The sequence below is a fragment of the Zosterops lateralis genome (assembly GCF_965231275.1).
Source record: "Zosterops lateralis genome assembly, chromosome: 32".
NCBI lineage: Eukaryota > Metazoa > Chordata > Aves > Passeriformes > Zosteropidae > Zosterops > Zosterops lateralis.
The window spans coordinates 836,189-849,679 of NC_139792.1; the positions used below are offsets into that span (position 1 = coordinate 836,189).

General features: G+C 55.8%; 2 protein-coding genes across 3 annotated transcripts; both read left to right on the forward strand.

The window, feature by feature from the left end:
* Positions 1–527: 527 nt before the first annotated feature.
* SMARCD1 (SWI/SNF related BAF chromatin remodeling complex subunit D1) lies at positions 528–7,271 on the forward strand (the record flags this gene model as incomplete). Of its 2 annotated transcripts, XM_083881069.1 has the most annotated exons (13): positions 528–692; positions 767–954; positions 1,714–1,756; positions 1,854–1,976; positions 2,248–2,370; positions 2,855–2,971; positions 3,284–3,385; positions 3,676–3,837; positions 3,951–4,048; positions 4,496–4,631; positions 4,955–5,077; positions 5,386–5,487; positions 5,677–7,271. In XM_083881069.1, the coding sequence occupies 13 exons, from the start codon at positions 528–530 to the stop codon at positions 5,728–5,730; spliced, it is 1,536 nt and encodes a 511-aa protein (XP_083737195.1). In that variant the 3' UTR covers positions 5,731–7,271. The 2 variants fall into 2 exon arrangements, with proteins under 2 accessions (XP_083737195.1, XP_083737194.1); XM_083881068.1 differs by having other exon boundaries at positions 675–954.
* Positions 7,272–8,412: 1,141 nt separating this feature from the next.
* Positions 8,413–13,344, forward strand: GPD1 (glycerol-3-phosphate dehydrogenase 1). The gene is made up of 8 exons (XM_083880913.1): positions 8,413–8,497; positions 8,681–8,858; positions 9,244–9,384; positions 9,784–9,922; positions 10,776–10,888; positions 11,013–11,246; positions 11,647–11,753; positions 11,939–13,344. The coding sequence occupies exons 1-8, from the start codon at positions 8,457–8,459 to the stop codon at positions 12,033–12,035; spliced, it is 1,050 nt and encodes a 349-aa protein (XP_083737039.1). The 5' UTR covers positions 8,413–8,456; the 3' UTR covers positions 12,036–13,344.
* Positions 13,345–13,491: the final 147 nt, after the last annotated feature.

Below are 13,491 nucleotides of genomic sequence, written 5' to 3' on the forward strand. Positions count from 1 at the left end.
TCCAGAGGGCGGCTCTGGTGAGGGGTGTCACTGCCACAGCTGCACACCAGAGCCCTCCATCCCTGGGAAAGGCACATCCACCTCCCTGCCCGCACATCCCAGAGCGAGGGGGGATCCAGGATCAGGGAATAGGAGCTGTAATCACGGCCTGGGAGTGAGGACTGACACTCCCCAACCCTTCCCAGTGTCTGGGACGATCTCGGCGCCAAAATCCCATCCCTCATGGTCCCCGTTCTCAGATTTGCTTTTCCACACTTGCTGTGTCACATCCTCATGGTGTCCATTCCCTTCTCTGATCCCCCTTCCAAGCACCTCCATTCCCACCCCTCAGGGTCCCCGTTCCCACCCCTGATCCCCCTTCCCGCACCCCCCAAACCCCTCACGACCCCAAGTCCCCCCAGTCCCCGCCGTTGGCTCCTCCCCTCCAGCAGGGGGCGCTGCCGGGGGCGGCCGTGGGCGGCTCCTCCCCGTCGCTCCGCGCGCCGTGCGCGGCTGCTTCCGGTTCCGTTCCCTTTGTGCGAGACAAGATGGCGGCGCGGGCCGGGTTCCAGTCGGGGCCTGCGAGCGGCGGCGGCGCCGGGGCCGCTCCCGGGGCCGCGCTGGGGCCTGGAGCACCGGGCGGGGCGGTGCGCATGGGCCCGGCGCCGGGGCAGGGCCTGTACCGCTCGCCGATGCCCGGAGCCGCCTACCCGGTGAGGCGGGGCGGCGCGGGGCGGGGCGCGGGGCCGGGCGCGGCGGGCGCTGACCGGGTCTCTTCTCTCCGCAGCGCCCCGGGATGTTGCCGGGCGGCCGCATGGCGCCTCAGGGCCCGGCCATGGGTCCTCCCGGGTACGGGGGGAGCCCCGCGGTTCGGCCCGCGCTGGCGCAGGCCGGGCTGGACCAGGCTCGCAAGCGGCCGGCGCCGCAGCAGCTTCAGCAGGTGCAGCCGCAGGCGGTGCCCAACCGCAACCACAAGTAAGGAACGGGAAAAAGGCGGATTCCGGGGCTAACGGGAACATCCCCGGCTACTGGGGACATCCCCAGACAATGGGAGCATCCTGGGGCAGCAACAACGTCCTTGAGCAGAGGGGAGATCCTTTGGGTTGTCTTTGGGTTCAGGAGGAATTTCTGAATGGAAATTGCCGGGTATTGGAAGGGGCTGCCCAGGGAGGTGATGGAGTTCCCATCCTTGGAGGTTTCTAGGGAATGATTGGATGTGGGACTCAGTGCTCTGGGCTGGTGACGAGATCTGGAAGGGTCTGGAAGGTCTTTTCCAGCCTCAAGGATTTTGGAGTTCTTTGCCATCCTGCAGCACTCAGGGGGCTGAAAGGTCCTTGTGCATTCCCCTGGCATTGGTGCACAGCACTGGGCAGGGCAGGGCTGAGCTTGTGTCATGTACCTGCATCCTGATGTGATGCCCCAGTGAGGATGAAATTCATCCTGGATTTAAAACACTTTTACTGGAAAAGCCAATCCAAAGTTGATTGAGGCTGGATGATCCTTTGGTCTGGGCATTGTGTCACCTTCCCAAGGGATGAACCCCCTTTCCAACAGATGTAATTCCTTTTCTGGGTGCTCAGAGGGCTGGGGAACATTGAGATAACCAGTTACTCACACTGGAGCAGGGCCCAACTAACTGGGGAGTCACTGACCACTAAGTGCTGCGGGTTTTTAAGTTCCTGTGCCTAGAGCTGTTCCCATTTTCACTCCTGTTTTGCCTCTTGCCCCTGTCAGTGCCAAGAAGAAGAAGATGGCAGATAAAATCCTCCCACAGAGGGTGAGTGGGACACGGGGAGGGGCTCAGGGGGGAGGTGAGGCAGCCTGAGGGACACTCTGGGGAGCTGATGGGCATTTCCCTCCTTGCCTGGCCACAGATCCGTGAGCTCGTGCCCGAATCCCAGGCCTACATGGACTTGTTGGCCTTTGAGAGGAAGCTGGACCAGACCATCATGAGGAAGCGCTTGGATATCCAGGAGGCTCTGAAACGCCCCATCAAGGTAGGGGAGCCCAGGGGTTGTATCCAGGGTTTGGAGGCTCCTGAGTTCGGACAGCAGGAGGGCACTGAGGGGTGGTATCCTGTGAATGTGGCATATCAGGGGTCCCCAATGCTCTGGGACCAGCAACACCTCTGTCCTTGCTGTCTGCTCCAGTGTGAGGGGGAATGTGAGGCAGCTGAAAACATTGAGCTCAGCTTTAGCAAAACCTGTGCAGGATAACTGGCCCTGCAGAGGAGGATTAACCCTGAGCTGATGATGTTTTTTCTCGTAGCAAAAGCGAAAGCTGCGCATTTTTATCTCCAACACCTTCAACCCGGCCAAGTCGGACGCGGAGGACGGCGAAGGAACCGTCGCCTCCTGGGAGCTCCGGGTGGAGGGACGGCTGCTGGAGGATGTAAGTGGCAAGTACCCAACCTCAGAGGAGACTGTGGATCTGGAATTGGCAATGAAACCAGTTTCCTAGTGTCTGAGAGCACAGCTGGGGCTTGATATCCTCCTTCATCTCTGTTTCCCAAGGAGTCTGATGGTGACGAGACCGAGAGCCCAGCTTGGAGACCGATGGGTATCCCCACGGCAGGACACGAGTTGTCCAAAGTTCTTAGAGTTGTGAGAATCACTGGTGAGAGCAGCTCAGTGGCACTTGTGTCCCCAGCTCTGAGAACCAGGGCACTGGCATTGTACGTAACTGCTGAGGGGTTTAACTCCTGCGAGCTCATCTTTAACTCCAGTCTTTCCCTTTCTGACTTGGAAACTTGATTTTTGAGCACACGTTGGTGAATTCAGGTGTTCAGAACTGACAGGAGCTGTCGTGCACGGTGGCTGTGCTTGAGTGCTGAGACTTGCTGCCCTAACCCTCTTCCTCCCTGTGTTGCTTGCAGTCTGCTCTGTCCAAATATGATGCCACCAAGCAGAAAAGGAAATTTTCGTCCTTCTTTAAATCTCTGGTCATTGAACTTGATAAAGACCTGTATGGCCCTGACAATCACCTAGTAGAGGTGAGCTGCTTTTTGCTGTGTTTCCTCTAAAAGTGGGTTGGTGTTTCAGCAGGTGGGGTTTGTGTGTCATTTATAACTTGGGACGTGGAAATCCTTGAGGCTCCTGAGAGCCAGGAGCTCTTGGATTCTCACTTTGGCTTTTCCTCTCACTTGCTGAAAGTCAGAATAAATGTATTGACTCGTTTCAAACCCTAAGTAGGAAGAATTGGAACTTTCTCTAGTTGGGTGGGATTTACTGGCAAAGCTTTTGGGTGCCCAGGAGCAGGGGGAATCCTGTGGGGAGGAACTTCTAAATTCCCTCTCATGTTCCAGTGGCACAGGACTGCTACAACTCAGGAGACAGATGGCTTCCAGGTGAAGAGGCCAGGGGATGTGAACGTGCGCTGCACTGTCCTGCTGATGCTGGATTACCAGGTAGGGAAAAAATCCTCCATTTCAGGGTGGTGAGACCAGGGTGGGCATAGTTGCCCAGAGAAGCTGTGGCTGCCCCATCCCTGGAAGTGCCCAAGGCCAGGTTGGACAGGGCTTGGAGCAACATGGTATAATGGAAGGTGTCCCTGCCTGTGGGAGAGGGTGGAATGAGATTTCTTTAAGGTCCTTCCCAACCCAAATCCATTCCATAATTCCATGCTGGGAGCAGCAGTTCTGGGCATGCACCATTACCTGTGTCTGGGCCTGCCTCACCTCTTGTGCTCTTTTTTCAGCCTCCCCAGTTCAAACTGGACCCACGCCTGGCTCGGCTCCTGGGCATCCACACCCAGACCCGGCCCGTGATCATCCAGGCCCTGTGGCAGTACATCAAAACCCACAAGCTGCAGGATCCCCACGAGAGGGAGTTTGTCATCTGTGACAAGTACCTGCAGCAGGTGAGCAATGGCAGGGCTGGAACAGCAGCACCTGGATCAGTTTTCCCTGTGTGGGCAGCCAGGGGTGGCTGCAGCAAGCCCCTGCTCCTCCCTCAGCCCTGTCTCTGTCACAGATATTTGAGTCGCAGCGGATGAAGTTCTCTGAAATCCCACAAAGGCTCCATGCCTTGCTGATGCCCCCTGAACCCATCATCATCAATCATGTAATCAGGTGAGGCTGCTCCACGGTGAGTTCCTGTTTCCAGGGAGGAGTGGGAGGGATGGATGAGGCTGGCACAGGAAGACAATGTGAGATGTGTCCTGATTTTCAGCATCAGTTCCCGTGTTGCCTGTCACTGTTCCTTTGTACAAGAACAGCCGCCTCTCTCATTACCACATCCCTCTTCCAAAGGCACTCCCACATCCCTGCTGTCCTTTGCTGTGGATAGAAGCCTTTCTAGAGCAATCACTCATTTCTTTTGCTGCAAAGCCATCAGTGGGCTTTTGCTTCTTTTGGGGCTGAGGCTGACAGTGGGATGGCTTGTCCTTGTCCCTGCCTGCAGTCTGTTTGCTGCAGCATCCCAGAGGAGCTGCATTTGCTGCTTCCTTCAACTGGTCCCCAGATTTTCCTTCTTTCTGGAGCTCCTCTCTGATTTTGGCTTCTTGTGGATGTCCCCAGTGTTGACCCAAATGACCAGAAGAAAACAGCCTGCTATGACATTGACGTGGAGGTGGATGATACCCTGAAAACTCAGATGAATTCCTTTCTGCTCTCCACAGCCAGTCAACAGGAGATTGCTGCTCTGGATAACAAGGTAGGAAAAGCTTCTCCAGGTCTGCTCTCCTTGTTGCTGGGCAGGGATGTGTCTCTGGACAGGACAGGAGTGCTCTGTTGTTTGGAAGCTGCAGTGGGATGAGCCATGTTTACAAACATGTGGCTGTACCTGGAAATGTAATTTTTAAAGCAAACAGTCTATGGGAAAATTGGTAATATTCAGAGCAGGAAACTGGGAGCTGAAAATCCTGCTAAGTGTAAGTCAGCCAGAGAGTTTAAGAATTAGCCTTCATGTGTTGGTTCTCTTGATGTTTCTGACTTCTCTCCTGTTCAGCAGTTCCATTCTGTGTTTGTCTCCTTCAGATCCACGAAACAATTGAGACCATCAACCAGCTGAAGACACAGCGCGAGTTCATGCTGAGCTTTGCCCGAGATCCTCAGGGCTTCATCAACGACTGGCTCCAGTCCCAGTGCCGGGATCTGAAGGTAAAAGCTTTGTCTTGTGTGGAAGGAGGTCCAGTTCACACACTTCTCTCATTAGAATGAGCTCCCACAGAGAGAAGGAGGCAATTTTCCTCCTCGGAAAGTGAGGCTGGGGTTTGAGTCAAACATAAGAAGCTGACCTGAGTGCACTGAGATGTGTGTGAGGAAAGGGAAAGAGGTGGGTTTGCTCAGCACAAAGAAGCTAACCTGAGTGCACTGAGATGTCTGTGAGGAAAGGGAAGGAGGTGGGTTTGCTCAGCACAGCCAGAGCTTTTGCACTCGCTGAGCTGCTGTGCCTTTGTGCTCCGCAGACAATGACTGATGTCGTTGGGAATCCCGAGGAGGAGCGCAGAGCCGAGTTCTACTTCCAGCCGTGGGCGCAGGAAGCCGTGTGCCGATACTTCTACTCCAAGGTGAGTGTCCCTGAGCAGGGGTCCCTCTCTGTGCCTGTCACTGCTTGTGGCACACAGGTCTGGGGGAAGCTGGTGGCTGCATCTTGGTCCCAGTTTGAGCTCACCCATTCCCAGCTGGCTCCTGTGTTAATTGAGTGCTGTGGTGCTGCACCACCCGAGGATGTTAATGCTGCAACTCTCCTCTTGCAGGTGCAGCAGAGACGGCAGGAACTGGAGCAGGCCCTGGGGATCCGGAACACATAGGCTGCTCTGCTCCTCCCCAGGCAGAAGCATCACAGCTGTTTGTGGAGACAGAGCTCACTGTTCCAGCTCACCGAATCCCACTCCGACAGCAAGGCCCACGTTATTCATCCTGGCATTGTCCCTGCTGGGGCAAGTCCAGGACACCTGGGGCAAGCAGACAAGCTCCAATGAGCACACATTTCTACCTGGTTTTCTTCCTGACTGTTGCCTTGTCAGTCCCAAGGCTTCCACGAGCATCCCCGTGACTCCGCACTGCCCGTAGTGTCCCCGGTAGCCAGAGTGACTCAGAGTTTTCTTTCAGCCCATTCCTCCCCAACCAGCATCTGGTTGGGCACTCAGAGCTGGCTCTGAAGCCTGGCTCTGCTTTAAGGTGTGGCTGGGCTCTTCCCTGCCACGTTTTACAGCCCGTGCCAGGCACTGTTGTGGGCAGGATGCCGTGAGCTGACATACCTCCCTGCCCTCACCCCCTCCTCGGAGGGTGCTGCTGCACTGGGCTGCCTCATAGGTCACTCTCCTCTTTGAGGAAGTTACTGAACTGTGTAGAGAATTGCTTCTTCCCTTCTCCCTTCTTCCCTGCCCCATTCCCTTTGTGTTCCGTGATGGACTGTCCTAGGCTGGGATCACAGGGAGACAAGGCTTCCTGCAGGGATGTGGAAGCGTTGGAGTGATGCAGCACTCTGCACTTCAAACACCTCCGTGGCTGTTTGTTTTCCCTGGAGCAAGGAGAAGGGATGCAGCAGCTGCCTGGAATTCTGCAGGGACAGTGTTGTAGGCTCATTCCTTTGGGACAGTTGTCCTGTGTCACTTGATGTGGGGACCAGAGGCTCCTTCGTGTGGATCCAAGGGTGTAACAGGACAGCCCTTGGAAATGGACATTTTTCCAAGCATATGTGAGTTAGCAGGTGTTTCCACGCTGAAGCTCCTGTGGTTTGTAGTCAAGTTTTAGGCTGTGGGGCTGCCATAGGGCCCAGCATGGTTCAGGAATGTACAAATAGATTTTCTTCACTGTGAGGAGTAGCAGCCCTGATGCCTCCTCCTGGAATGAGTTACTGGTGGTCAGGCTTAGGAGAATGAAATTGCTCCTCTTCACCCCAATCCCAGTGTTTCTGCTCGGGACTATAATGCAAATGGACTCAAAAGTTGGTATGACTCTTGGAATAGCTGCAGGATCATGTTACTGATGAGCCCTCACCCAGTTGTGTGGCTGGGGAGGCTGCTGTGAGTTGGAGCACCTGGGTGGCCCTACTACTCCTTGTGTCTGTGTTACTACATGTCTGTGAGTAATAGACTCTCGACTTCCCCTCTCCTTTGCCCTTCTGAAATGCTCCTCTGTGGTACTGGGGTGAAGGTCTTGGTGCTGGAGAAGCAGCCCCTGACTCCTCAGGGTACTCCCACAGGAGGGATGCTGAGTCCTACGTAGGCAAACGTAGCTGTTGCAGAGTAACTGCTTTTCTTAACTGAGTATTACGGTTTTTTCCATGGACCAAAATTTTTTTTTGTACTGTATCCTTGTAGACGTCACCCAGTTTTAATAAAAGACTCCTGTGAAGGAAGTTGTCCTCCTCCTTCCATGCTGACAGCTTGCACTCTCCCAGCTGCCATGGGGAATGAGCCTGGTGACTCCCAGGGAAGGGACAGGATTATCTCTGCTTTTTTCTTTTCAAAGCCAGCAGGGTTAAGTGACTGGAGAGAAAATGTTCTTCATATTTTGGCCATTTATAGCGAGCCCTTCTTGGAGGGATCTCCCAGCTTGCAGACTTTGCTAAGCCTTTGCAGAGGTGCTTTTGTGGTAAACAAAGTAACTTGAGCAAAACTGGAAATCCAGTGGCCAGTGTTAATAAATCCTGAACTTCCCTGTGTCCACTTTGCTGGATTGTGGCAGCCTGTTGGACATCCCAAGGGAGCAGGGCAGAATTCAGAGGAAATTGTAGTAGAGTTTACATGCAAAGGTTTAAAATTATGCAAAAGGGGATTTATTCTTTTCACCCTGCTTGTTGATAGAATATAAGTGCTTTGCTGCAGACCTGGGAGCCCCTGAGGCAAGGGAAAGATCTGGGTGAAGAGGAAAGTGCTGCTGCCTCGGGCTGTGGTGGGGACAGGAGTGCTGGGGCTGCACCAGGCAGTTCCTGCTCCTTCATGGGGGGGAAATGGCACTTCTTAGCAAGAGGGGGACAATGAAATGCTTTTATGCAGAAAGGCTCAGCAGCCACGAGTCACAGGCCTCACGGGCTCTGCAGCTTCCTCATGAGGGGCAGCTCTGATCCTGCTCTCTGGGACAGTGACAGGAGCTGGGGAACGGCTGGAGCTGTCTCAGGGAGGTTGGGATGGATATTAGGAAAAGGATATTTCCCCCAGAGGGTGCTCAGGCACTGACCAGGCTCCCCAGGGAATGGTCCCAACCCTGACCCTGCCAGAGCTCAGGGGGGTTTGGGTCAGGCACAGGGTGGGATTGTTGGGGTGTCCTGTGCAGAGCCAGTGCTTGGACTCGCTAATCCCTGTGGGTCCCGTCCAGCTCAGGATATTCTGTGATTCTCTGACTCCTAATTCTGCGGGCTCTGAGCTGCCCCAAGGCTTTGCACCTGCCGAGCACCGGCCGCGCCGGGAGCGGTGCTCGGTGCCCCCGGGGCGAGGCGGGGCCGGGGGCGGGCCGGGGCCGCCCCTGCTCCGGGCAGCCTTGAAATAGCAGAGCCGGGCTCCCAACCCCGCAGCGCCCCGCTCCCGGCACCATGGGTAGCAAGAAGGTTTGCATCGTGGGCTCTGGCAACTGGTGAGCGCCGGGCACCCGGGTCCCCTTGGCGGGCACAGCGCGGTCCCTTGTCCCCTCCCCTGTCCCCCTCTCTGCGCCCCCGGCAGCCGGTGCCAGCCATCCCCGCTCCTGCAGTCACAGCGTGACCTGTGCTGCCCTGGGCTCCCCCGTGCCCACAGCCACGGCCTCCCTCTGCCCTCGCAGGGGCTCGGCCATCGCCAAGATCGTGGGCACCAACGCAGCTCGGCTGAGCAGCTTCGAGAGCCGGGTGAGCATGTGGGTGCTGGAGGAGGAGGTGGGCGGCCGGCGGCTCACGGACATCATCAACACGGAGCACGAGAATGTCAAGTACCTGCCGGGGCACAAGCTGCCCCCCAACGTGGTGAGTGCGGCCTGGCTGCCAGCGGGCTCTCCCAGGGGCAGAGATGATGGCTGGGCTCTGGGGAGAGGCCAGGAGCTCTGGGGGCTGCTGGAACTCCAGGGTGTGAAGGCAGGGGATGTACCGGGCTCAGTTACGCCCTCCCACTGACCTTCATCTGTGCTTGGGTGAGCTGCAGCCCTGGCTGCTCTCGGTGCCCACCTTTGCCCCTGCTCTGGCATCCCACAGGCTGGGCTGGAGGCCATGTGGCTGTCTCTGAGCTGGCATCATCCAGCTCTGCTCCAGCCCCTCTGCCCTGCCAGCTCTGGCAGGGACCTCAGCATGGTGACTTTGGGCCCTTCCTTCCCTTCAGTCTTCCCAGTCCCTAATAACAGTCACGTTTATTCAGGTGGCGGAGCCAGACCTGCTCAAAGCCTGTGCAGGGGCCGATGTCCTCCTGTTCGTGGTGCCCCACCAGTTCATCGGCAAAGTCTGTGACCAGCTCAAGGGCCACGTGAAGAAAGAGGCTGTTGGGATGTCGCTCATCAAGGTGTGAGCAGGAGCAGCACTCACCAGGGTGCCATGCCAAGGCAGGGGAGCTGGAAGCAGCCTGGGTTGGAGTGGCTGCCAAGGGAATCCAGGGATTTTGGAACAGAAATGGGCAGTGGGGGAAGAAGGGAAGTGGGGGTGGAGTCTTTGTGGGAATTTGGAGGTGTGAGGGCATATGGGGGATTGATGTCAGGTGCTGAGAGGAGCAGGGCACAGCTCTGCACATCAGGATCAGTCGAAGCACTGCAGCACAGGGAATGGAGGACTGGGGTGCAGGGCAGGTGTCCAGGTGGAGCAGGTACTCATGGTCTAGTTGGCAAGGTGGTGTTCAGTCAAAGGTTGGACTCAATGTCCTTAGAGATCTTTTCCAGTCTGATTGATTCTGTGCTCTCTGTCCCAGGGTGTGGATGAAGGACCAGATGGGCTGAGGCTGATCTCAGACATCATCCATGAGAAACTGGGAATAGAAATGAACGTGCTCATGGGGGCCAATATTGCCACGGAAGTGGCAGAAGAGAAGTTCTGTGAAACCACCATTGGTAAGGAGCCAACATTCCCCCTCATTAGCAGCTTTCATTTGTGATGAGCAGGAAGAGGTGGAGTATGATGCAGCTCAAATTCCTGCTGCCCTCTTCCCTGAGAAGACAGGAGACTCCATAGGAGCTGGCTGAGCCCATTCCCAGGGTTTGTGATGGGATCACTTGCTTCATTAACAATGGAGTTGTGTAGCTAAAAGTTCCTGCCAGCCTAACACTGGCATCAGGCAGCTGCCTGGCACAAATTAAAGGGGTGGGCACCAAGAGGCCCTTTAGGAATAAGTTTCATCCTTGATTTCCTTGGGCTTCACAGTATGCCCACCTGGATCTCACGTTATCACCAGCCAGGGCTGCTCGGAAGTTCATCTGGTGACTGTTTCAACATCCTCCACACTGTTAGGGACTGTGCACAGAGCCAAAACAAACAGAACCATTTGCTGGCTCAGAAGTTGTGGCATTCAAAGTGTCTGTTTTATTAAACAACAGCAAACACACTGGGCAGGAGGCTGGGGAGATGGAGCAGAGCCCACAGCCCTTGTGAGCACACAGGACCCTGCAGGGACAGGCAGGACAGAAAGCTTTGAAGATGCTTTTAATCTACTGCGCATTCAGAAAGTCATTTCTGTCTTGCTTGACACAGCAGCAGGGATTGTCCCTGTCTTCTGGGTATGCCAAAGTTGAACAACTTTGCTTATCTGTCAGGCGATGTGTGCCTGGCTCTGTGTGGACCTGCACGTGTTATGCAACATCCATTGGTTGGGCAATAGGTTTCCTACACTGGATGACCTTCAGGAGAGCACGAACCTACCTCATGGTCTTCCCCATCATCTTCTTCCTTGTCCCTTTGTCTTCTCAGGCTGCAAGAACATGAAGCACGGGCAGATGCTGAAGGACCTGATGCAGACACCCAACTTCCGTGTGTCGGTGGTGCAGGAGGCTGACACTGTAGAGATCTGTGGGGCTCTCAAGGTGGGTGAGCAGAGCCTAGGGCTCTGCAGGGAGCTCGGGGCAGGAGGGATGATGGGCTCATGGATGCAGCCAAGCCCCTAGCTCCATTGGGAAGAGATCCCTCCACGTTCCCATTGTTTTCCAGAATGTGGTGGCTGTAGGAGCTGGTTTCTGTGATGGGCTCGGCTACGGTGACAACACAAAGGCTGCCGTGATCCGCCTGGGCCTGATGGAGATGATTGGCTTTGCCAAACTCTTCTGTAAGGGCCCTGTCACCCCTTCCACCTTCCTGGAGAGCTGTGGTGTTGCTGACCTCATCACCACCTGCTATGGGGGCCGCAACCGCAAGGTCGCCGAGGCTTTTGCCAAGACTGGGAAGGTGAGCAGAGCTGGAAGAGGCTGACACTGAGAGGTGTGGATGAAACTGTGTCAGGGGAGGTTTAGGTTGGGTATCAGAAAAAGGTTCTTCACCCAGAGGGTGGTCGGGCACTGAACAGGCTCCCCAAGGCTGCCAGAGCTCAAGGGGTGTTTGGACAACAGTCTCAGGCACAGGGTGGGGTTGTTGAGGTGTCTGTGTGGGGCCTTCCAATTTGTGGGTCCCTTCCAAATCAGGATATTCCATGATTCTATGATCCCTGCATCAACCTGGTGAGCAGGCAGGGAGGTGATCCCAGTTAGCACTGTGGGATCTGTCTGTGCTTGGCAGCCCAGCTCCAGGGCAGGAATGTGGTGCAGCAGTGGGGTTGCAGGTTCAGCTCCTCACTGCTGGGTTATTTCAGTCCATTGAGCAGCTGGAGAAGGAGATGCTGAATGGGCAGAAGCTGCAGGGTCCCCAGACATCTGCTGAGCTGCATCGAATCCTCAAGAGCAAGAATGTGGTGGAGAAGTGAGTGCTGGAATCTCTGTGCTTCGTTGGGGTGGGGCTGGGACCTTTCCAGGAGCAGCAGAAGGGGAAAGCCCCCTTGGTGTCTCTGCACTGTCCACAACACACCAGCTGCTCCTGTGTGTCATCACAGAAGTGGATGTGTTCTGACTCTGCCATCTGTGGTGACTTTCTTTGTCTGCCCACAGGTTCCCCCTCTTCACTGCTGTGTATCGGATCTGCTACGAGGGAAAACCTGTCACTGACTTCATTGCGTGTCTCCAGAACCACCCTGAGCACATGTAAGGGGCTCTGCCTGCAGACCACAGGCCCTGAGGTGTGCTGAGAGCTCCTGCCCTCACCAACCTGATCTGCTGCCACAGCCTTGGAAGGAGTCCAGGTCTCCTGGGAGCCTTTGCTGGAAGAGCAGAGGTTCCCTTCCCAGCCCCGGACACTGAGCCTGGCACAGAGGTACCTGCTGACCTCTTTCTCTCTTTGAAGGGCTCATTTAATTGCTGCTGCTGTCTAAGGTCTGCCTTGAGCAGGGCTGTCTTCCTCCTTCCACTTCCTCACAGTGGATTCAGCTGTGGGAAGGACTCTGTCAGGCCATCATGATGGAAAAGGCCTGGAAAGTGCCTGGGAGGGAAAACAGTGTCCCAAGTCCTCCCTCTTACCCCATGGAGCCACTCTGGGTGACACCAGCTCTTCCCTACTTGCTGCTGCTTTTGCATTCCCTGTCTGGTGGAGAGGGCACAGTCCCCTGCCAGGCTCCACCTGCTGAGTGGAGCTCTCAGCACTTCCAAAGGCGCTGAGGATCTTTCTAAGCAGCACCAGGCACAGACAATGGCATTCCTTCCCACCCGGCCATGTGCTGCTTTCCCCCAGCTGCTCCTGCTGACCCAGGGACACTCTGGAGCTTGTTTATTTAGAGCTTTTGCTCTATCAGATCTGGCCTCAGCCCTGGGAACTCCCCTGTTGTCACAGGTTTGCCTGTGCTAATTCCATGCCCGCTGACTTCTGTCTCTGTCTCAGTTTTCCCTCTGGGGCTTGGCACTGCAGGGACCAACTGCCCCCGAGTCTGTGTGAGCAGCTGCTGTGACCCCTGTACCTGCACAGCAGGCAGGTGGGTCACCACAAGGCACCAGAGTCATGCTGCTGTTAAATAAATGCTCCACAGCCACACTTTGCCTTCCTCTGGCTTGCTTCAACCTGTGCTTTAGACCGCTCTGTGCTTCCATGTGTGGCTGTCCAGCAGCTGAGGAAGGAGATCTCACACCTTCCCTCAGGTGGGGATGCTGCAAGCTGCCCACTGGCACAGGGAGAGGAATAGGCATATGATCCACAACAGGTACATGGAGATGTCCAACATCCCAGGACAGGACAGAGGTCTTGTGCCTCACACTCAGCCTTTGAAATGTGCCCCTTGTCCAGTTGGGTACCACACGTCCCTCTGCTCCTCTGAAGCTGGTGGTGTTTGCTCAGGCCCGTGTGTCCAGTGGTCACTGATCCTACCTGGAATGCCGCAGGGCTCCCTGTTCTCCCCCATTCAAATCCCAGAGCCAAAGGGTCTCTGACTAGCAGTGTACCTTTAAAATAACAATAAACATGGAGAGGAAATAGGAGATGTTCTCCTTGTTCTGTGGCTTCAGTGCATCGCTGTCATTGGGTTGGTGCCTGCTGGACTTGCTGAATGCTCACAACAGGGCACTGCCCGTTCCCTCCTGGCTTTGCAACCTCCTGTGCTGTCCCAGAAACAAGAAGA